Here is a 24,407-nt window from a genome sequence, read left to right as displayed (position 1 = left end):
GGATCGAGAGGCAGTCAGCACCCATACTGCTCAGGAACCAGTACCAGGCTCTCACGCAGGAGAACCATGAAGAAATACAGCAAAATAAGACTTTGCCAGCAATGAATAACCTTGTAAGCCCTCAGAATCCTCCTGGATGGAGAAAGAAGAATGTTGTGAAGAAAAAACGGAGAGTGGTGGTCATGGGGGATTCCCTGTTAAGAGGAACAGAGGCCGCTATCTGCAGACCAGACATAACCTCAAGAGATATGTTCTGTCTTCCAGGAGCAAAAATTAAAGATGTGTCTGACAGGATATCAAGACTCTTCAGACCTACAGATCACTACCCATTCCTGCTAATACATGTGGGGACAAATGACACCGCAAGAAAGGACCTGGAAACCATCTGCAGTGACTTTGAAGACTTAGGCAAGAAAGTGAAAGAATTGGGAGCGCAGGTGGTCTTCTCATCCATCCTCCCAGTGGATGGCCATGGAACAATGAGGTGGAATAAGATTCTACAGGTGAACAACTGGCTACGTCGATGGTGCCGTCAACAAGGATTTGGATTTCTGGATCACGGAATGAATTACCTATACGATGGACTACTTGCTAGAGATGGGGTGCACCTTACGAAGACTGGAAAACATGTATTTGGAAGTCGCCTTGCTACACTCATCAGAAGAGCTTTAAACTAGAACAATGTGGGAAGGGAAGCAAAAGGCCAGAAAAAGCCATACAGCTGACAAATACTATTGAGATCTCTGCTACTGGAAGTGGAAAGGAAGAACAAAGACAAAACAATTTAAATAATAAAAATATGGGAGGAAGAGAAACCAATCACAAACTAAAATGTTTTTATACAAATGCACAAAGCATGGGCAACAAACAAGGAGAATTGGAACTACTAATGCAGGAAAAGGAATATGATGTCATTGGAATCACTGAAACTTGGTGGGACGATACACCATGATTGGAATAAAAGGCTAAAAGGATACAACTTATTTGCAAGAAACAGACTTGATAAACGAGGAGGAGGTGTTGCATTGTATGTTAGAAAAGCGTATATCTGCACAGAGATTGAAGCTTCAGAGACTGGGAGTTCTGTGGAAACTGTTTGGGTAAGAATACAAGGAGAGAACAACGGAAAGGACACCATTGTAGGCATTTACTACAGGCCACCTGGGCAAGCTGAAGATATGGATGAACTCTTTATGTATCAAATGACCAAGTTCTCCAAAAAATATGACGTAGTGGTCATGGGAGATTTCAGCTATCCAGACATTTGTTGGGAATCTCTCTCAAGTAAAACTAACAGGTCAAGCAAATTCTTATCCTCTCTTGCTGACAACTTTATCTTCCAAAAGGTAGGGGAGAAAACAAGGGGATCTGCTACTTTGGATCTAATCCTTATAAACAGGGAGGAAATGGTTGAGGAGGTAAAGGTGGCTGGGACCCTAGGAGGCAGCGATCATGCTATTATAGAATTTTGGATAACTAGAGGAGGAAGACATGTGAAGACTCAGACTTCAAGGTTAGATTTTAGAAAGGCAGATTTTAAGAGACTCAGAAAGAGAATAGGAGGGATCCAATGGCTGGATGTCCTTAAGGACAAAAATGTCCAGGAAGAATGGGAAATTTTTAAAAATGAGATTCTCAAAGCACAATCGTTAACAATCCCGAAAAGTAGGAAGAATGGGAAGCATTTAAGGAAACCAGGATGGATGAACACAGAACTTAAACACATGCTAAAAAGAAAGAAAGAAATGTTTATTAAATGGAAAGAGGGAGGCATATCTAAAGAAGATTATAATGCAGTCTGCAGATCCTGCAGGGCACGTATCAGGTTGGCTAAAGCTGACAATGAATTAAGGCTTGCAAGAGATGTCAAAAGCAATAAAAAAGGATTTTGGGGGTATGTCAAAAGTAAAAGAAAAGTCAAAGATGCTATAGGATTTTTACAGGATGAAAATGGAGAAATGGTAAGAGAGGATGTTGAGAAGGCCGAACTTTTTAATTCCTATTTTGCATCTGTTTTCTCTCAGAAAGAAAATGTAACATCAACTGATCTTCACTGTCCTTTTAAAGGAATAGAGGAATCCAAGTTAACTGTAAACAGAAAGATTGTGAGGGAATATTTAGCTAACATAAATGAGTTCAAGTCTCCAGGTCCAGATGAATTACACCCCAGAGTACTGAAGGAGATCGTAGAAGAAATTTTAGAACCACTCTCCATAATCTTTGAAAATTCTTGGAGAACAGGAGAAGTCCCAGAAGACTGGAGAAGAGCAAATGTTGTTCCTATCTTCAAAAAGGGGAAGAAGGTGGACCCAGGGAACTATAGGCCGGTGAGTCTGACTTCTATACCAGGAAAGATCTTTGAACAAATTATTAAACAACATGTATGTAAGTACATGGATAAGAATGAAGTGATTAACCAGAGTCAGCATGGGTTTGTAACTAACAAGTCATGTCAGACTAACTTAATTTCCTTCTATGACAGAATCACTGACTGGGTGGATCAGGGAAATGCTGTAGATATAGTATATCTTGACTTCAGCAAAGCATTTGACAAAGTATCTCACACCATCCTTATTGAAAAAATGACCAAGTATGCAATGGACCAGGCAACTGTTAGGTGGATTCATAACTGGCTTAGTGATCGGACTCAAAGGGTGGTTGTAAATGGCTTCACATCCAGCTGGATGAATGTCTCAAGTGGGGTACCACAGGGCTCCGTCCTGGGACCTGTATTGTTCAACATGTTTATCAATGATTTAGATGAAGGAATTGAGGGTAAACTGATTAAATTTGCTGATGACACAAAGCTAGGAGGGATAGCTAATACTAGAGAAGAGAGAGAGAGGATTCAAAAAGACCTAAATAAACTGGAGCAGTGGGCAGCAACCAACAGAATGGTTTTTAACAGGGAAAAATGCAAAGTACTACATCTGGGCAATAAAAATGAAAAAAGCATATACAGAATGGGAGGAATAGAGCTAAGCAACAGTACATGTGAAAAAGACTTAGGTATACTAATAGATCATAGACTGAACATGAGTCAACAGTGTGATGCAGCAGCAAAAAAGGCAAATACAATTCTGGGATGTATTAACAGAAGCATACAGTCTAGATCACGTGAAGTCATTATCGGTCTTTACTCCTCTTTGGTCAGACCTCATCTGGAATACTGTGTACAGTTTTGGGCACTACATTTTAAAAAAGACATAGACAAACTGGAGCAAGTTCAGAGAAGAGCGACCAGAATGGTGACTGGTCTGCAAACCATGTCCTATGAGGAACGGTTGCAGGATTTGGGAATGTTTAGCTTGCAAAAAAGAAGACTGAGAGGAGACTTAATAGCTGTCTACAAATATGTCAAGGGCTGTCACATTGTAGAAGGATCATCTTTATTCTCATTTGCACAAGGAAAGACTAGAAGCAATGGGATGAAACTAAATGGGAGGAGACACAGATTAGATATTAGAAAAAACTTTTTGACAGTTAGGGTGATTAATGAGTGGAACAGGTGGCCACGAGAGGTGGTGAGTTCCCCTTCAATGGACGTCTTCAAACAGAGGCTGGACAGACATCTATCTGAGATGATCTAGTGAATCCTGCTTTGAGCAGGGGGTTGGACCAGATGACCCAGGAGGTCCCTTCCAACTCTACCATTCTATGATTCTATGATGATTTTCCCTGAACAGGAAATACGTAGCTGAGCGCCAGGGATGATTGTGTCATGTAATCGGGGCACCTACCACTATTTCATGCTGCCCGTGGATATCATACTTTTTGACATCCTTGCATGTGACACTCTGTATAAGACATATCACGACCCTCCTGTTATCCCTACCTGTCACTCTTGTGTCACCGGTGCTTTCCTCCATGACCTGAGGTTGGGTCTTTACTGACGCTTTCTTCTGAGCCTCCGGTGTTTTGGTGCCCCCGTTCTTCTTCTGAGTCTTCATCCGGCCAATCTTCTCACTGTACATCTTCGCCAGCAGTTGCACTTTGTTAATTATTTTCTCTGAGTTTTCAATGAGACATATATCATCCGCGTCATAGAGGCTAATACTGGAAGAACAGAAAGTAGGTTTATTCGTGTCAGTAGGCAAATTCTCGCATCTGGTCTTCACCTGAATGTCCTGCTTGTTGGTATTTTCTTCCAAAGTGACTTTCTGTGGTTCCTTCACCGATTCTCTCTTCTGAGGATTTTCTCTTGGCGACTGATTTCCAGTTTCTAAATCAGATTCTTCAACGATGACCAGCTCACCACCGGGTTCTTCCATATCTTTGTTCCTCAGTTTCCCTCTTTTCAGCACTCGTTCCATTTCTTCATTGCTTGGCTTCTCCTTTTCTTTCCAGGCCTTTCGTATCTCGGCACAGGATTTGTACTCTGATTCCTGCTCCGATCCGTCTTTGTTCGATTCTGCTCTGATTTTGGCTACTTCAGCGGCTTGGTACGGTGGTTTCCGGTGGCAGTTTGCTGGCTTTGACTCTGTAGCGCACCCATTTGTCTTGCATTTGCTCTTTTCACGATCTTTTTTGACCTCTTGCTGCAGAATGTAATTGAATCTCAGGATAGAGTCTTTAACCACACCGGTGGGAATGTAGGAAATGCTTTCCTCTTTACTCAGATACGATGCTCCGGCATCTGCAGTCTCATAGTAATTTTTGATCCTTTCAATTAATAGCCGATCATCCGGGGTCAGGGTGGAATCTCTTTTAACCTTTATATTTTTTTCTTTCTTTCCCGGGACAATCTTCCCTTTATCTTGTAGTTCTGAAACTTCCTTTCCTTCATCCTTCTCTTTAGTCTTAGAAGATTCATCCTCATCTTCACCGGGCAATACTGAGAGCTGAACCTTCTCAAGTTTCGGGTCATCCATTCTGCAGATGACGGTGTCACCGGCTACTTCCAACTGAGTATTCTCCACAGGGGATTCTCCATTCTCTTTGTTCTGGAAGTCTTTGTCTGAAGAAACCTCATGACCATCTTGATTGGACTCTAAATGTCTCAGTTCATCCGCGGAGTCCAAGGAAGCAAAATCACCACTCGCGCATACTTCTGGTGTCTCACCAAGTGAGGCAGAACTTGTCTGAGCAAGATCTTCTGAGGATCTGCATTGTCTCAGCTCTCTGGTTTCAGATTCCTAGAAGAAGGAAGAACATATTATTTGTGTTTATTTGAGACAAATTGTTATTTAGATGGTTCGGTGAAGTCAATAACTGTTTAAGGCAGAGATGTACAACATTTTCTGATGTTGATGGCCACATAGTCAAGTTGTAGGCGGCAATGAAACCTTAAAGGGCATGTATTATCAGAAAATGACCTATTGTTTAAATCTAATTTTATGGTAAATAAACGGTATATTTTTAATTTTTGACAATGTTTTTGTTTTTCAATTTTCAAAAGGACTAAACTAAAAAAAATACCAGAAATCTTGCAATTTACACATTGGCCACTAGAGTCATACTTCCTGTCAGGTACAAAATATTTTTCAGCTGTTCTCATTATCAGACAGTTACAATTATAAATGATTAGAAAACAATTAAAGATAACTCAGGATCCACCATTCACAATAGATGATGTCACAGCTCACCTCCTCCTGTACAATGACTGATAACACCTCTATATACAGTAGATAACACAGGATCCACCATTCACAATAGGTGATGTCACAGTTCACCTCCTCCTGTACAATGACTGATAACACCTCTATATACAGTAGATAACACAGGATCCACCATTCACAATAGATGATGTCACAGCTCACCTCCTCCTGTACAATGACTGATAACACCTCTATATACAGTAGATAACACAGGATCCACCATTCACAATAGGTAATGTCACAGCTCACCTCCTCCACCTCCTGTACAATAACTGATAACACCTCTATATACAGTAGATAACACAGAATCCTCCATTCACAATAGATGATGTCACAGCTCTCCTCCTCCTCCTCCTGTACAATGACTGATAACACCTCTATATACAGTAGATAACACAGGATCCACCATTCACAATAGATAATGTCACAGCTCACCTCCTCCTCCTGTACAATGACTGAAAACACCTCTATATACAGTAGACAACACAGGATCCACCATTCACAATAGGTGATGTCACAGCTCACCCCCTCCTGTACAATGACTGATAACACCTCGACATACAGTAGATAACACAGGAGCCACCATTCACAATAAGTGATGTCACAGCTCACCTCCTCCTCCTCCTGTACAATGACTGATAACACCTCTATATACAGTAGATAGCACAGGATCCGCCAGTCACTATAGGTGATGTCACCGCTCACCTCCTCCTGTATAATACAATTCACATGTCCATGTGCCCAACAGGAACTATGAGTCTAATCATAAGTCTAATGACCAATGTGAGCATTTTTAGACTTATTTTTTTTAATGTAGCTAATGATATGAAAAATTAAAATTGTCAAAAGATGAAAAAAAAAAAAACATTTAGCATAAAATTTTAATTTCACCAGTGTGTTTTTTTTCTGATGACGCGTTTCCTTTAACGCCCTAAGGAAGAATCTATTTGGGCATTGAAGACGCAGCAATTTATCTATTTTCACTTCTTTTAAAGAGTCCTAACTTTTTAATTTGTGTGTGCTTATGTTTTGACGAACAAGTTATACTCTATTGAGTGTCATGAATATATTGCGTTGTAAAATTGTATTTATTTTTTATTTTTTTAGGTAGGGAGGAATGGGCTGCACTAAATATAACACAGGAACCGGTTTTCTTGGTATATTTTCTTTAAGTTTCTTAAAAGAAAACTCTTACAGCTACACAGTGCCCCCCCCCCCCGATAACAGTGCCAACCACTCAGTGCCCCCCGATAACAGTGCCAATCACCGTGCCCCCCGATAACAGTGTATTCACACCAGTGCCAACCACACAGTGCCCCCCGACAACAGTGCCCTCACACCAGTGCCAACCACACAGTGACCCCCCCCGATAACAGTGCCAACCACTCAGTGCGTCCCGATAACAGTGCCAACCACACAGTGCCCCCGATAACAGTGCCAACCACACAGTGCCCCCCAATAACAGTGCCAATCACACAGTGCCCCCCTGATAACAGTGCATTCACACCAGTGCCAACCACACAGTGCCCCCCGACAACAGTGCCCTCACACCAGTGCCAACCACACAGTGCCCCCCCGATAACAGTGCCAACCACTCAGTGCGTCCCGATAACAGTGCCAACCACACAGTGCCCCCGATAACAGTGCCCCCCAATAACAGTGCCAATCACACAGTGCCCCCCGATAACAGTGCATTCACACCAGTGCCAACCACACAGTGCCCCCCGATTACAGTGGCCTCACACCAGTGCCAACCACACAGTGCCCCCCAATAACAGTGCCCTCACACCAGTGTCAACCACACAGTGCCCCCCAATAACACTGCCCTCACACCAGTGTCAACCACACAGTGCCCCCCCGATAACAGTGCCAACCACACAGTGCCCCCCCAATAACAGTGCCCTCACACCAGTGCCAACCACACAGTGCCCCCCGATAACAGTGCCAATCACACAGTGCCCCCGATAACCGTGCCAATCACACAGTGCCCCCCAATAAGAGTACCAACCACTCAGTGCCAACCACACAGTGCGCCCCGATAAAAGTGCATTCACACAAGTGCCAACCACACAGTGCCCCCCGATAACAGTGCCCTCACACCAGTGCCAACCACACAGTGCCCCAGATAACAGTGCCAGCCACACAGTGCCCCCCGATAACAGTGCCCTCACACCAGTGCCAACCACACAGTGCCCCCCCATAACAGTGCCAACCACACAGTGCCCCCCGATAACAGAGCCTTCACACCAGTGTCAACCACACAGTGCCCCCCGATAACAGTGCCCTCACACCAGTGCCAACCACACAGTGCCCCCCCATAACAGTGCCAATCACACAGTGCCCCCAATAACAGTGCCAATTACACAGTGCCCCCCAATAACAGTGCCCTCACACCAGTGCCAACCACACGGTGCCCCCCGATAACAGTGCCAATCACACAGTGCCCCCCGATAACAGTGTCAATCACAAAGTGCCCCCGATAACAGTGCCAGTCACACAGTGCCCCTGATAACAGTGTCATTCACACAGTGCCCCCCAATAACAGTGCCCTCACACCAGTACCAACCACACAGTGCAGTTAACTCTTACCTGCCCCTGTTCTTCACAGCCCCCTCCACTAGAGGGCACTCTCATATATCTTCCTTGGCCGTCACTGATCTGCCATCTAATGGGGGCACTCTGTTCTTGGCATCAGATGCAGCTATCCTCTGACAGCCATGTCCTTTTAATCAACTGCAAGCATGCCTGGATCCTGATGGTTGAGGGGCCACAGATTGGTGGGTTGAGTAACCCAGCTCTACTCTCTTTATAATCTGATCCCTTTTACTGGCTCTACCTGTACTTACAAGCATCGACTTTTGCTAATTATCATCCTCTGCCCCCCCCCATGTTGTACAGAGATAGTGGGAGGTTCAGTCCCAGAGAGATACCTGCTCTTTCTCGTCAGGCTTTGCCCGTTCCATTGCTGAAGCCTTGGTTTCGCCATTGATCGGCTCGGTCCGGAGACCTCTCTGGTTCAGCAGCTCCATTATTTCATCTGTGATGGAAAGGCTACCAGAAAGAGCGTCTTCTGGTAAACAGAAGGCCGAGTCATCGGCATTGTCCTCACAGCCTTCACCTTCCCCTGTGGCCTCCAGGATACAAGACTCCAGAGTACATATGCTGTCCAAAGACTGAAGAGAAGTAGTGGATGGGAAAAGTTCCCCCTCGCTGCCCGCGTGCTGGAGGGTAAAAAGAAAGAAACACTGGACCACTCCTCTTATTTTCGAGAGAACTATTTACTAGAAGTAGAACGTTAATTAGACCATTCAACTTTTTAGTAGGGCTGGGTTTGTCCAGGACATTTCTCAGCTCTTTGCAGATCACTCAGCGGCTGGAATTCAATACTGCATAAAGAGCACTACAGCGCCGCACACTGTGGAGTGGCCATTGTCAGGTACTGCAGCTCAGATCCTATTCACTTCAAATGGAACTGGGCTACAGTACCTGAGAATGGCCACTACACAGTGTATGGCACTGTGCTAAACCAGCTATGTACAGCACAGACCAAAAGTTTGGACACACCTCATTTAAAGATATTTCTGTATTTTCATGACTATGAAAATTGTACATTCACACTGAAGGCATCAAAACTATGAATTAACACATGTGGAATTATATACTTAACAAAAAAGTGTGAAACAACTGAAAATATGTCTTATATTCTAGGTTCTTCAAAGTAGCCACCTTTTGCTTTGATGACTGCTTTGCACACTCTTGGCATTCTCTTGATGAGCTTCAAGAGGTAGTCACCGGAAATGGTCTTCCAACAATCTTTAAGGAGTTCCCAGAGATGCTTAGCACTTGTTGGCCCTTTTGCCTTCACTCTGCGGTCCAGCTCACCCCAAACCATCTCGATTGGGTTCAGGTCTGGTGACTGTGGAGGCCAGGTCATCTGGCGTAGCACCCCATCACTCTCCTTCTTGGTCAAATAGCCCTTACACAGCCTGGAGGTGTGTTTGGGGTCATTGTCCTGTTGAAAAATAAATGATGGTCCAACTAAACGCAAACCGGATGGAATAGCATGCCGCTGCAAGATGCTGTGGTAGCCATGCTGGTTCAGTATGCCTTCAATTTTGAATAAATCCCCAACAGTGTCACCAGCAAAGCACCCCCACACCATCACACCTCCTCCTCCATGCTTCACGGTGGGAACCAGACATGTAGAGTCCATCCGTTCACCTTTTCTGCGTCGCACAAAGACACGGTGGTTGGAACCAAAGATCTCAAATTTGGACTCATCAGACCAAAGCACAGATTTCCACTGGTCTAATGTCCATTCCTTGTGTTCTTTAGCCCAAACAAGTCTCTTCTGCTTGTTGCCTGTCCTTAGCAGTGGTTTCCTAGCAGTTATTTTACCATGAAGGCCTGCTGCACAAAGTCTCCTCTTAACAGTTGTTGTAGAGATGTGTCTGCTGCTAGAACTCTGTGTGGCATTGACCTGGTCTCTAATCTGAGCTGCTGTTAACCTGCGGTGACTCGGATAAACTTATCCTCAGAAGCAGAGGTGACTCTTGGTCTTCCTTTCCTGGGGCGGTCCTCATGTGAGCCAGTTTCTTTGTAGCGCTTGATGGTTTTTGCAACTGCACTTGGGGACACTTTCAAAGTTTGCCCAATTTTTCGCACTGACTGACCTTTATTTCTTAAAGTAATGATGACCACTCGTTTTTCTTTACTTAGCTGCTTTTTTCTTGCCAAAATACAAATTCTAGCAGTCTATTCAGTAGGACTATCAGCTGTGTATCCACCAGACTTCTGCACAACACAACTGATGGTTCCAACCCCATTTATAAGGCAAGAAATCCCACTTATTAAACCTGACAGGGCACACCTGTGAAGTGAAAACCATTTCCGGTGACTACCACTTGAAGCTCATCAAGAGAATGCCAAGAGTGTGCAAAGCAGTCATCAAAGCAAAAGGTGGCTACTTTGAAGAACCTAGAATATAAGACATATTTCCAGTTGTTTCACACTTTTTTGTTAAGTATATAATTCCACATGTGTTAATTCATAGTTTTGATGCCTTCAGTGTGAATGTACAATTTTGATAGTCATGAAAATACAGAAAAATCTTTAAATGAGATGGTGTGTCCAAACTTTTGGTCTGTACTGTACACTTGGGTCACAATAACAGCTGATTAGAGGGGGTTCCTGATGTCGCCCCACCCACAATCTGATAAAACAAATGCCATTTGAAAAATTTGCCATTGGACATTGCATCAGCCAGAAAAGCATCACATGATTTTGAGCAGGTTTCCCCATAATGCCTTGCAGCTATCACATCACATGGTATAGCACAGTTAGTCAAAAAAGGACAATTGTAGTCTGTATAAAAGCCAGAGGCAGGGAGTGCAGCAGCTATTTTGTGGTGAATCTGTATAGTGAGATATGTCTGAGCTCACAGCTTAGCCGTAGAGATAGGGAGAGGAAGCCGTAAATAACTGAAGAGCCTGTACAGGTAGTGTGTGACAGCACAGCAGGAAAGAAGATTAGAGTGTGAGGAAAAGAAAATAGCGTCATACATGTCTTTTTAGAGCAATTGGGCTTTTGATTGACTGTGTATCAATTTGTCGCTAATCAAAAATCGGGATCCAAGGGGGTAATGTTTCTCCTTGTGGAGAGTGACATGTCAAGCCTAACATGCCGAGGTGAGGAGACTTTTAAGCCGCAATGCTCCTCTGGCAAATTGTGTCTTCAGAGAGGAAGAGGACTAGAACTCGAGCGCCACCTAAAAGTAACTATCAACTCTCTAACGAGCCTTGTCACATGACTTAGTGCCTGCAAATTGAGATTTTGGTCTTGGTTTAATCCTAAATCATGTGACAAGGCTCGTTAGAGAGTCGATAGTGACTTTTAGGCTCGCTTCTTCCTATAGGTGGCGCTACAGTTCTAGTACTCTTATTTTCTAAAGAGACAATTTGCTTTAGGAAAGTCAAATTTTTTAAAAAAAAGTTGTTCATGTTTATTGATAATCTATCCTGAGTATTGGTCATCAAAGTCTTGGAAGACCCCCTAAAATTGATGATAAAAAAGGACAAAGAACTTTGCTTTTTCTTTAGTAAGAGTTGAGTAAATGTTCTCTTTTTCACGCTGGGTCTGATGCAGCAGGAAAACAAATGTATCCCCTCAGGCCCCATCTACACAATGGTGGTAAGCCTGTGTCTTTTCAATAGTATGATATAATGATATAAGCAGAGTTTTCTGTACTATTATATGTACAAAAATCCAGTAAAATAAGAAATACAGTCTGCAATATACATTTCGAGAGCCTGCAGTCAAATATGTCTCAGGATGTCTATAGAGGATGGAGACAACCATAATAAGTTAACATTAAAGGATATGGCGTCCTTAGGTCATTTTCTTTTTTTCTTTACTTTATTTCATGTATTTTGAGCTAAAAATTATTTTTGCAATTGGGTTTCATTACAAATTCTGCACCGTTTGCCTTCTATATCCTCTGTGTTTTACTGTCTATTGCGGGACGCAGAATGAGGTAAAGGGAATCCCTCAGCAGGTTTTTGCTATGGAATCTGAGGGCTGGATGATGACCCTGATTCCAGCTGAGACCCTGATTCCAGCAATGTGTCACTTACTAGACTGTGTGTTGTTGTTTCAATACAATAAGTGTTTTATCAGCAGGAGATTACCACTGCCTCCCAGTCCAAGCACACCCCCAGCACTGACTAGCAGCTTACTGTCAATATACAATGTACACAGAAAGCTGTGCTGTGGGTGGCGCCAGCTTTCTGAGCTCTGCTAAATGCTAAAAACTCTGATTGCATCACAACTGCTGCACTCAGTAAACTAAGTGATACATCGCTGGAATCAGGGTCTCTGCCCCTACATTATGCTGCTCTCAGATTACACCTCAAACACCTGCTGACGGATTCCCTTTAACTTAGAATCCCTGATGGGAGATTTTGCAACAATTTTATTTTTTAAAGCGCCTCTTAGCTGATTAATGACCACATCAATGTTCAATTCAACCTTGATGTGGTCTGTGGTCATAAATCCGCATAGACAAGTTCAGAAAATGACATAAAGAGTTACAAACTCTTCCATCAGAACGAGCTCACTGATGGATCCTCAACATCAAACCTGTCAATTTCCAAATGTTGCAAAAGATGAATAAAGCCCAATTCTAAAAAAAAATGTAGCCAAAAATACTTGCATTTAAATAAAAAAAACAAAGTGCTTCCGGAGGTGTCCATATCCTTTACATGCAAAGATTTTTCTTTTTTTTTTTAGTTTGCCAAAGTGTCAAGAAACTAAGAGCAAAATGTTATCATGAAAAATGAGAAATAAAGATAATTACACAAACTTACTTTCATCTGCGCCAAACCTAGAACAAATAAATAAAAGACTATTAGAACAATCTGCGAATACATTATCAAACAATGAATCTGTCAGCGGGTCTTTGCTATGTAATCTGACAGCAGCATGATGTTGGGACAGAGACCCTGATTCCAGCGATGTGTCACTTAGTTTACTGGGTGATAGAATCACAGTTTTCTCAGCAGCATAGCTGTGTGTAACCCCCACCCACGCCACTAATTGGCCGCTTTCTGTGTACACTGTCCAGAAAGCTGCCAATCAGAGGTGGGGGCGTGGCTGGTCCAGGAGGCACAAGACGCCTAGTCCTGTAGTAATAATCTCCTGCTGATAAAACATTGATTTTATTGAATGCAGCCCAGTAAGTGACACATCGCTTGAATCAGGGTCTCTGCCCCTACATCATATTACTCTTGGATTACATAGCCAAAACCTACTCACATATTACTAGATCCAGCTAAAAAAGGGCTGACTTTCTTAATATAAGAGCTAAGCCAGCCCCCCTCTCTGCCACAGCCAACAGTCATATAAAGAGACCGGCTTAGGTATTCAGCAGCCAACCAACCCAGCCCCCTTTGCACAAGCACAGGATTGTAGATGGAGCTGCCAATCCCTGAACTGGAGGGAATACCAGGTGATCAGGGCGCCTGGCATGACTGAAGCATACAACCCCTGGCAAAAATTATGGAATCACCGGGCTCGGAGGATGTTCATTCAGTTGTTTAATGTTGTTGAAAAAAATCATATCACAGACTTGGCACAAAACTAAAGTCATTTCAAATGGCAACTTTAGGTCCTTAAGAAACACTAAACGAAATCAAGATTAAAAATGTGATACTCAGTAAGGGTAATTTTTTTCAGACCAAGCAGAGGGAAAAAATTATGGAATCACTCAATTCTGAGGAAAAAATTATGGAATCACCCTGTAAATTTTCATTTCCAAAACTAACACCTGCTTCAAATTAGATCTGCTCATTAGTCTGCATCTACAAAGGAGTGATCACACCTTGGAGAGCTGTTGCACCAAGTGGACTGACATGAATCATGGCTCCTAGAAAAAAGAGAGGGGTCGCTCACTGGTCTATTCGGGTGCTCTGAAGAAAAAAGTAATCTCAATTGCAAAAAGAACTTCGGCACTCCATACATGAATATATAAGAAATATTGTATCTAGACGAATAGACCAGTGAGCGACCCCTCTCTTTTTTCTATTAATCATTTTTGGGATTCCGCTCCTGGAACATTGCAGCAGGTACGTGTTCACACTACTAGAAGTTTGACAGCCTTTTTTTCTGACCATGTGTCCCTCCCATTCAGTCACAGGTGGTTTTAACTAGCTCTACCAGCCCATACATTGTAGGTTAAAAGCTCAAGCAGAGTCATATTGTTCATACAGGCTTACAGCCCAAGAGTGGCATATCCAGTGGTAGCGTAGTGTAGTTTCCCATCATACGAAGGTGACCTTGTCGTGGTTGATGGGCACACATAAATTGGCCAAATTATGCACAAAAAACCTTAATTTTTCAAAGTGACATTAGTCTAGATACAATATTTCTTATATATTCATGTATGGAGTGCCGAAGTTCTTTTTGCAATTAATGAATCATGGCTCCAACACGAGAGATGTCAATTGAAACAAAGGAGAGGATTATCAAACTCTTAAAAGAAGGTAAATCATCACGCAATGTTGCAAAAGATGTTGGTTGTTCACAGTCAGCTGTGTCTAAAATCTGGACCAAACACAAACACGGGAAGGTTGTTAAAGGCAAACATAGTGGTAGACCAAGGAAGACATCAAAGTGTCAAGACCAGAAACTTAAAGCAATATGTCTCCAAAACAGAAAATGCACAACAAAACAAATGAGGAACGAATGGCAGGAAACTGGAGTCAATGTCTGTGACCGAACTGTAAGAAACGGCCTAAAGGAAATGGGATGTACATACAGAAAAGCTAAACATAAGCCATTATTAACACCTAAACAGAAAAAAACAAGGTTACAATGGGGTAAGGAAAAGCAATCGTGGACTTTGGATGACTGGATGAAAGTCATATTCAGTGATGAATCGCGAATCTGCATTGGGCAAGGTGATGATGCTGGAACTTTTGTTTGGTGCCGTTCCAATGAGATTTATAAAGATGACTGCATGAAGAGACCATGCAAATTTCCACAGTCAGTGATGATATGGGGCTGCATGTCAGGTAAAGGCACTGGGGAGATGGCTGTCATTACATCTTCAATAAATGCCCAAGTTTACATTGATATTTTGGACAGTTTACTTATCCCATCAATTGAAAGGATGTTTGGGGATGATGACATCATTTTTCAAGATGATAATGCATCCTGCCATAGAGCAAAAACTGTGAAAACATTCCTTGAGAGAAGACACATAAGGTCAATGTCATGGCCTGCAAATAGTCCGGATCTCAATCCAATTGAAAATCTTTGGTGGAAGTTGAAGAAAATGGTCCATGACAAGGCTCCAACCTGCAAAGCTGATCTGGCAACAGCAATCAGAGAAAGTTGGAGCCAGATTGATGAAGAGTACTGTTTGTCACTCATTAAGTCCATGCCTCAGAGACTGCAAGCTGTTATTAAAGCCAGAGGTGGTGCGACAAAATACTAGTGATGTATTGGAGTGTTCTTTTGTGTGTTTGTTTTTCATGATTTCATAATTTTTTCCTCAGAATTGAGTGATTCCATAATTTTTTCCCTCTGCTTGGTCTGAAAAAAATTACCCTTACTGAGTACCACATTTTTAATCTTGATTTCTTTTAGTGTTTCTTAAAGCCCTAAAGTTGCCATTTGAAATGACTTTAGTTTTGTGCCATGTCTGTGATCTGCTTTTTTTCAACAACATTAAACAACTGAATGAACATCCTCCGAGCCCGGGGATTCCATCATTTTTGCCAGGGGTTGTATTAGTATATGAGAAAACTTACTTTGTAAAGCATCCTTTTTTTTAGCTGGACAACCCCTTTAAGTGAACTTTATAAATTGGTTCACAGTTCTCTGCTGATTCATTTTATAATATGTAGTTATACGACCCACTTATCTGTTACTGGAGCTGCAGATCCCCTTTATATAATCACAGAGTAAATTTCTGGTTGTCTGAATCCATCACTAGAGGGAGCTTTACTACTGTATAGTTATACAGCTATGTCTTCATGAAGCTCCCCCTAGTGGTGGACACATCTCTACTCCAACAAGAAAATGAAGCTCCAAGTCTATGAAGATATCAAATTAATTAGCACGGATTTTTAGACTTGTTGTGATATAAAAATAAATATATTAAAGGGGTTGTCCAAGATTAGAAAAAAAGGATCTGTTTTCATTTTTTTTTTTTTTTTACCCCATATTCGTCCATGGGCTGTGACGGGTAATGCGGAACATTGACATTTAAAGAGTACCAAAACTTCATTTTTTTTAAAATTATTTTGTCCAGCAATAAAAAAAATTGTCCTGTAAAAAAAAAAAAATTGCAGGTAATTGGCTTCCACCCCCTGCTTTTCCCGATCTATTCGCCTGCATTGATATTAGAATGTACTCATGTGGAGTACAGATGATGGCAGTGATGGGTCAGCTCAGCTCCTGGGTCTCACTAACTCTAATATAAGCTGCTCTAGGTTGTTCTGATACACAAAGCACCCAGAGGAGGAGACAGGAGCTGAGCTGACCCATCACTACCATCATCTGTACTCCACATGGGTACGTTCTGAAGGCAGGAAAATAGACTGAGGAAAAGCCGGGTGCGAAAGCCACTTACATGCAGTTTTATTTACAGGAATGAAGACGAATCCCCTAACAAATTGTTTTGCAAAAGTTTCATAACTGCTGGAGAAAATTGTAAAAAAAAAATCTAAATAAAACTTTAGTTACTCTTTAAGTGACTATTATATTATCAGAGATGACGGACGGAAAAATGTGCCGAAAAAAAGTCAGAATTTTTTTGCAATTCTGTAAATCCTCTAATGATGAACAGGACATATAAGGGGCTCACACGGCTGTTAATTATAATGATATGTTATATAAAAAAAATTGTATAGTCGTTACACACCGCTTTGTTCGAAAGCTGCTTGGATCTCCTTGGCCGGCTCTGTGGGGGGTAAGAAATAAGTTACAACTAATACTGAGACTATTCCAAATCTTAAAATGAATTTCTACTTTGGTCGAGACCTGTGAGTCGTCCCCCCCTCCAATTGATGCTTGTGTGACCCCGTGACTCTTACCAGAAAGCCGGCGCCCCCGGCGGTGCGGAGAGCCGGAGCTCAGACTCTGCAGAGTGAACGATTTCTTGGTCTTTCCCGGGCTGCACATGTACTGAGGCGGCTCTGAAAGGAGAATATGAAGACATAAGACGACCCGTGACCTCCAGGGTGACTTGGATACGGACGAAATGGAGATTTTTCTACACGTTTGTCTTGTCTATCGATTGTGTATGGAGGCCTTAAAGGGGTTTTCCATCTTTCGGGACAATTTTTTTTTTTATTTAAGTGCATTTATTTTGAGCTGAAGATCATTTTTGTAATTGGGTTTAATTAAATATTTCACACCGTTTGCCTTCTACAGCCTCTATTGTACTGTCTATTACTGGCTGCAGAATGAGTTAACTAAGAATCCATCAGTGAGCCCGCTATGACGGTCTGATGGGAATTTAGTAACTCTTTTATCTGGGTGCTTCTCAGCTGGTTTATGTCCATAGACCATATTAACGTTGAATGTGCAGAGGAAAAAAAAAAAGCTTGTAAAAGCAAAACAATGCAATTTTTTTTTAATGAATTCCATTTGCAAAAATGATTTTTAGCCCCAAATACATGCATTTAGGTAAAAAAATAAAATGTTCCCAAGGTGGACGCCCCCTTAATTTGCTGTCAGGCACTTCTGACGGTGAACTAATTCTCTTGGGAACAAAGGATCAGGCATGTTGAATTCCACATGCCCAATCCTTCCCTCCCCTGGCATCTGATACTAGGACGGTCCTGCAAAAATTGATGGATTCTGGTAATATACCTGATCTTACCCCCTTCTGGCATCAAAGGAGAGTCAGGAGGTCTCCTATAAACTGGTGGATTCAGACAACATTTAAGGAGCCAGAATAGCTGATGAGCGTCTCGCCTATATACATGCACTCTATTCAGTTGAGAATACATGTGTTTCAATGGATAGAAGCCACACATCTGCCAATGACTTATGTCCTTGAGAAAAATGATCGGACATGTTGAAATCCAATATGTCCAATCCTTTTTTTTCTTTCCCACATCTGCAGAGAGAGTTGCACACCCCGATCCTTTGAAATTAGGGTTACATTGGACTTTTTCTTAGAAGGCACCCTTATTCTTTGTGTATAGCCAGCTTTCTTTGTCTCATCTTTCTGCAAAGATTGTCTATGGAATGATCTGTCTATTATCTATCTGTATATTTCACTGCGAAGGAAGGCTGCAATACCAGACTCAGCCAATGAGCAAGAGTGGCGCTGTTTCTAGAAAAAAAAAATTGTCCAAATTCTCAGAGGGGCTGCATAATAAACCATATTTACTGGATCACATTTTATTGTTGTTTTTTTTTTTATGCGTTTCTAAGATTTCAGGAATTCTTGGCTGGAAATGACATTTTTCTCATGCCGCTCCCATTGTTGTGACCTGACCTGGCTCTTTGTGGTTTTGTTTCTGTTCCTAAAAAAAATCACAATGGAACTAGAAAGGCATTGTTGTAGAGATTGTAGCCATCTGCAGCGATACTGAAGACCTCACATTTGCTGATTTATATCCAAAAATTGCTAGGAATGCGTCACGTGGGGAGGTTACAGCTTATGAAATGTTTTTTTATTGCTTCAGTGCATCTAAAATAAGAATAGATCAAATTTGCAAATCGTTTTGAAAAAAATATCTACACCCGTATTGTGTACACAGCTGCATTACCAACCCATGTGTCTCCATGGTTACAGACTACAAACAAATGATGTAGTCAAGTTTTTCTCTCACATATGTAAAAGGAAGAGGAAGCAGACGAGAGGAATACATGACCGCAGATTCGGAGTGAGAACAGAGACTGTAGCCTTGTAGATACATTGATCTGCACAGGAGCTGTATACACAAAACAAAAGACACTTTTTTTTAAAGGGAATCTGTCACCCCCTCAGACTTTCTCAGACGTCTAATATGGACATACAGGACGTACAGGATAAAAATGTAAATCTATACCTACCTCTATGCCCCATAGTAGAGGTTTGGTTGCTTTGAAATATCTTTTTATTAAATCTGTTTTCTTATGCTTGCGGGCCGGGGAACGGGAAGAAATCCCCCCACCTACTTAGTGAATTTCAATATTCCCCCCTCCCCTGCATGTCACAGGGACCTGTGACGTGCAGTCTTGTCCTCCAGATCCCTCGCAAGCGCAAATGACCTATAACGCAAGGCGCGCTTTTTTTCCTCTCGGCTATATTTTTTCCAGTAGTGCGCAGGGGCCGGGGAGGCACTGTGACTTCAACTTCAGTGACCTCCGGGTGCGCAACAATAAGGTTCGCTCTCCACTTCCTCCCAGCATTGTGATACATAGGAACCATATTCTATATATGTATACACGTATATATGTGTATATATATATATACTGTACAGACCAAAAGTTTGGACACACCTTCTCATTTAAAGATTTTTCTGTATTTTCATGACTATGAAAATTGTACATTCACACTGAAGGCATCAAAACTATGAATTAACACATGTGGAATTATATACTTAACAAAAAAGTGTGAAACAACTGGAAATATGTCTTATATTCTAGGTTCTTCAAAGTAGCCACCTTTTGCTTTGATGACTGCTTTGCACACTCTTGGCATTCTCTTGATGAGCTTCAAGAGGTAGTCACCGGAAATGGTTTTCACTTCACAGGTGTGCCCTGTCAGGTTTAATAAGTGGGATTTCTTGCCTTATAAATGGGGTTGGGACCATCAGTTGTGTTGTGCAGAGGTCTGGTGGATACACAGCTGATAGTCCTACTGAATAGACTGTTAGAATTTGTATTATGGCAAGAAAAAAGCAGCTAAGTAAAGAAAAACGAGTGGCCATCATTACTTTAAGAAATGAAGGCCAGTCAGTCCGAAAAATTGGGCAAACTTTGAAAGGAAAACCAAGAGTCACCTCTGCTTCTGAGGATAAGTTTATCCGAGTCACCAGCCTCAGAAATCACAGGTTAACAGCAGCTCAGATTAGAGACCAGGTCAATGCCACACAGAGTTCTAGCAGCAGTCACATCTCTACAACAACTGTTAAGAGGAGACTTTGTGCAGCAGGCCTTCATGGTAAAATAGCTGCTAGGAAACCACTGCTAAGGACAGGCAACAAGCAGAAGAGACTTGTTAGGGCTAAAGAACACAAGGAATGGACATTAGACCAGTGGAAATCTGTGCTTTGGTCTGATGAGTCCAAATTTGAGATCTTTGGTTCCAACCACCGTGTCTTTGTGCGACGCAGAAAAGGTGAACGGATGGACTCTACATGCCTGGTTCCCACCGTGAAGCATGGAGGAGGAGGTGTGATGGTGTGGGGGTGCTTTGCTGGTGACACTGTTGGGGGTTTATTCAAAATTGAAGGCATACTGAACCAGCATGGCTGCCACAGCATCTTGCAGCGGCATGCTATTCCATCCGGTTTGCGTTTAGTTGGACCATCATTTATTTTTCAACAGGACAATGACCCCAAACACACCTCCAGGCTGTGTAAGGGCTATTTGACCAAGAAGGAGAGTGATGGGGTGCTACGTCAGATGACCTGGCCTCCACATTCACCAGACCTGAACCCAATCGAGATGGTTTGGGGTGAGCTGGACTGCAGAATGAAGGCAAAAGGGCCAACAAGTGCTAAGTGTGGCACCCTGCTACTACAGGTACCACAGGACCCAAAAAGGGTGCATGGATGGACTTCTCCACAAGAAGCCCTCATTACAAACAGACACCTCCACCCTTCCACTTCACACCACCAGAGGGAGCCCTGTTAGGGATATATATACGGAGGGTGGAGTTAGGTAGGGAGACAGTGTGCTGGCACTTAGACCAGTGAAGAAGCAGCACGTCTGCTGCTGTGTGTTGAGGGCCCCGAATGTGGCCGAGGCAAGGAGAGAGGAGTTAAGGGGGCAGACGAGCATCTCAGGCTCACCCCAAAACACAATCCGGACACCGGGTCCGCGCCTACAGGGTCCTCTATACCCAGTAGGGACTACCGGCATACCAGGAGGCTTCCAGACCCCTGGTCATCCTGAAGCTACCATCAAATACAGGACTAGGAACCACGAAGGCCCCGGTGTCCAGGGATAGTGGTTGCCAAGGAAAAGTCCTACTACCAAGCGGTCAGGTGAGAGAGCAACACAACATAGAAGCTAGGCCAAGTTCCAGGCTGGCCAGAAGCTTAGAGAGAGGAAGACACGGACCAGGAGGCCTTATACCCGCTCACTGGGGTGAGTCCTGAAGTGCACCCTTCCTAGCAAGTACCCTGGACCATACCTGCCGTTACACCAGTAAAGGTACTGAAGCGAATCCCTTGTGTGCGTGTCCGTCATTCCCCCTGACCTGACCGGGCCATCTCTCACCTGCATCCCATCCATCAACCCTGCCCCGGGGGGCCGCTCAGCCTGTGGGGAGCAGAAACATCCCAGCTGCCATCCCATCACCCCCGGAGGTCTGCAGCAGCGCCGGTAACCATTACCGGAAACCACAGGTGGCGTCACGAGACAAACTGTTAACAAAAACACTAAAACCCCTTTTTAAAGAGTGACCCAGAAGACGGGCCCGGGAGCCGACTGCCGTGATATCCTGCAAAGAAGGTAAAGGCCCGGGTACCGAGTTTCCCCCATATATCCCCCTGGGCGAGTCACTAAGCATCTCTGGGAACTCCTTCAAGATTGTTGGAAGACCATTTCCGGTGACTACCTCTAGAAGCTCATCAAGAGAATGTCAAGAGTGTGCAAAGCAGTCATCAAAGCAAAAAGTGGCTACTTTGAAGAACCTAGAATATAAGACATATTTTCAGTTGTTTCACACTTTTTTGTTAAGTATATAATTTCACATGTGTTAATTCATAGTTTTGATGCCTTCAGTGTGAATGTACAATTTTCATAGTCATGAAAATACAGAAAAATATTTAAATGAGACGTGTCCAAACTTTTGGTCTGTACTGTATATATATATATATATATATATATATATATATATATATATATATATATATATATATATATATACACACACACACACATATATATGTAGATATATCTATACAAACATATATATGTATATGCATATATATGTGTGTGTATGTATATATATATATATATATATATATATACACACACACATATATACTGTATATCTATTGTAGTAAAGCGGCTTGCTCGGCTGTAAATGGAGGTAAACACAGGACACGATCTCTTTAAATTTCGGGTTAGTTTATTAAGTGGCATAAATTAACCTGGAGTCCATAAAAAAAATACAGCCCATTCGGCAAAAATGGCAGAACAAAATACAAAGTTGCAGCACAGTCCGTATATCGGCCGGGGTCCAGCCACTCAGGGTTAGTTACACACTGCTCAGCACAATACATGCAAGCTCCTCTCTGGAGCAAGCCTCTACAGACACTGAACACCACCTGAGTCAAAAGGCCAAACCACACCCTGTGGTGGAGATATGGTGGATGGCCTCCCACCAGCACTTTAGCCATCCACATAAAGCATGACCTTTTATTTATGGCTGATTAACCCTCTCTGCACCTACTATGCAGGAGAAACTTCCATGTTTCACATCACTGAAGCTAACAGCCTCAGTGAAACATATCTCCCCTCCAGTATTCTACCAGTGACTTTGTCACGCTATATACACATATATACGTTTATACATATATACAATATGGTTCCTAACTATCATGATGCCGGGGGGAAGTGGAGAGCGAACCTTATTGTTGCGCACCCGGAGGTCACTGAAGTTGAAGTCACAGTGCCTCCCCGGCCCCTGCGCACTACTGGAAAAAATATGGCCGAGAGGAAAAAAAGCGCGCCTTGCGTTATAGGTCATTTGCGCATGCGCGGGATCTGGAAGAGAAGACTGCACGTCACAGGTCCCTGTGACATGCAGGGGAGGGGTGAATATTGAAATTCACTAAGTAGGTGGGGGGATTTCTTCCCGTCCCCTGGCCCGCAAGCATAAGAAAACAGATTTAATAAAAAGATATTTCAAAGCAACCAAACCTCTACTATGGGGCATAGAGGTAGGTATAGATTTACATTTCTATCACCTGTATGGCCATAGTAGAGGTCTGATAGGTCCCAGGGGGTGACAGATTCCCTTTAAGACAAAGTCGATTAACTTTAAGATACATTGGAGAAAAAAATGGTTGCAGAACTGTACATTCCCTTTAAGTCTTCATTACCCTGCATGGTGATATGAAACTGTAAAGAACAGATCCCTACCCGATTGTCTCCGGTTACGGGGAAATGTCCACAAGTCCTCCATCCAAGGAGATTTTGGGCTGTCAGAAGTAGGTGGCATATCCATAGAGTCTGTGGCAAGAAAAGATTGTGTACCATTACTCTCTGCACAAAAAAAATTAGTTAACGTTCAATTAAAAGATCATATTAAAGGGGTTTTTAGGAAACCATTGTTTTTTTGTTTTTTTTTAAAAAGCACTTTACTCCTCCTCCCCAGGTCCATTGCCGAGTCTCCGCCGCTGCTCCTGGTGTCTGTTTTTGTCTGTCACATTGATGGCCAATAACTGGGCTCATTTGTTGTGTCCCAGTAGATGGCACAAGGCGCTTAGCGCTGCAGACAATACCAGACACCAGGAGCAGAGGTGGAGACTAGGCGCTGGACCCAGGAAGGGGGAGTAAAGCACATATTGTTTCTGTTTTGTTTTTTTAAACAAAGGACAAAGGTTGTCTGAAAGTGGAAAACCCCTTTAAGAGAGTTTTTCAGGACTTGTATATGGGCTGTGAATGTCGTCTTACTTTGGAATGTGTTTTCAAGCAGAACTTGTTTTGCCTAGAAAATAAAATAATAGTAACAATGAATTAGCAACCTGAGTACATAATGACAAAACTTTATTAAAAAAATTCTTAATTCCCGCCAAGGGGACAGGTTCTTCAGGTAAAGTTAATATGTGCATGAATTAAAGTTACTGTAAAGATTTTTGCTGTGTGATCTGAGAGCAGCATGATGTAGGGGCAGAGACCCTGATTCCAGCGATGTGTCACTTATTGGGCTGTTTCAATAAAATCATTGTTTTATCAGCAGGAGATTATCACTGCAGGACTAGGTGTCTCGTGCCTCCTGGTCCAACCACGTCCCCAGCACTGATTAGCAACCAATCAGGGGTGTGGGCGGGGTTATACAGGGCTCAGCATTCAAATTAACAGCAAGCAGATCAGCAAATGACACATCACTGGAATCAGGGTCTCAGCCCC

The 24,407-nt window shown here is 42.7% G+C and overlaps 1 protein-coding gene across 1 annotated transcript in view; it reads right to left on the bottom strand.

Annotated features, from left to right (window-relative positions):
* Positions 1 to 24,407, bottom strand: part of PLEKHG2 (pleckstrin homology and RhoGEF domain containing G2) — an 86,970-nt gene that overhangs the window by 8,337 nt on the left and 54,226 nt on the right. Inside the window, exons 13-19 of the mRNA XM_073641708.1 lie at positions 23,952 to 23,985; positions 23,418 to 23,507; positions 17,195 to 17,296; positions 17,023 to 17,061; positions 12,962 to 12,978; positions 8,528 to 8,818; positions 3,836 to 5,135 (exon numbers count right to left, since the gene is read on the bottom strand). Of these exons, the coding sequence (XP_073497809.1) occupies positions 3,836 to 5,135; positions 8,528 to 8,818; positions 12,962 to 12,978; positions 17,023 to 17,061; positions 17,195 to 17,296; positions 23,418 to 23,507; positions 23,952 to 23,985 (1,873 nt within the window). The remainder of the gene's footprint in view (positions 1 to 3,835; positions 5,136 to 8,527; positions 8,819 to 12,961; positions 12,979 to 17,022; positions 17,062 to 17,194; positions 17,297 to 23,417; positions 23,508 to 23,951; positions 23,986 to 24,407) is intronic.

The sequence above is a fragment of the Phyllobates terribilis genome, unplaced genomic scaffold (assembly GCF_046119375.1).
Source record: "Phyllobates terribilis strain yellow unplaced genomic scaffold, ASM4611937v1 Scaffold_7__3_contigs__length_470593459, whole genome shotgun sequence".
NCBI lineage: Eukaryota > Metazoa > Chordata > Amphibia > Anura > Dendrobatidae > Phyllobates > Phyllobates terribilis.
The sequence above is the reverse complement of the archived record's forward strand: the minus strand, read 5'-3'. Positions and strand labels throughout refer to the sequence as shown.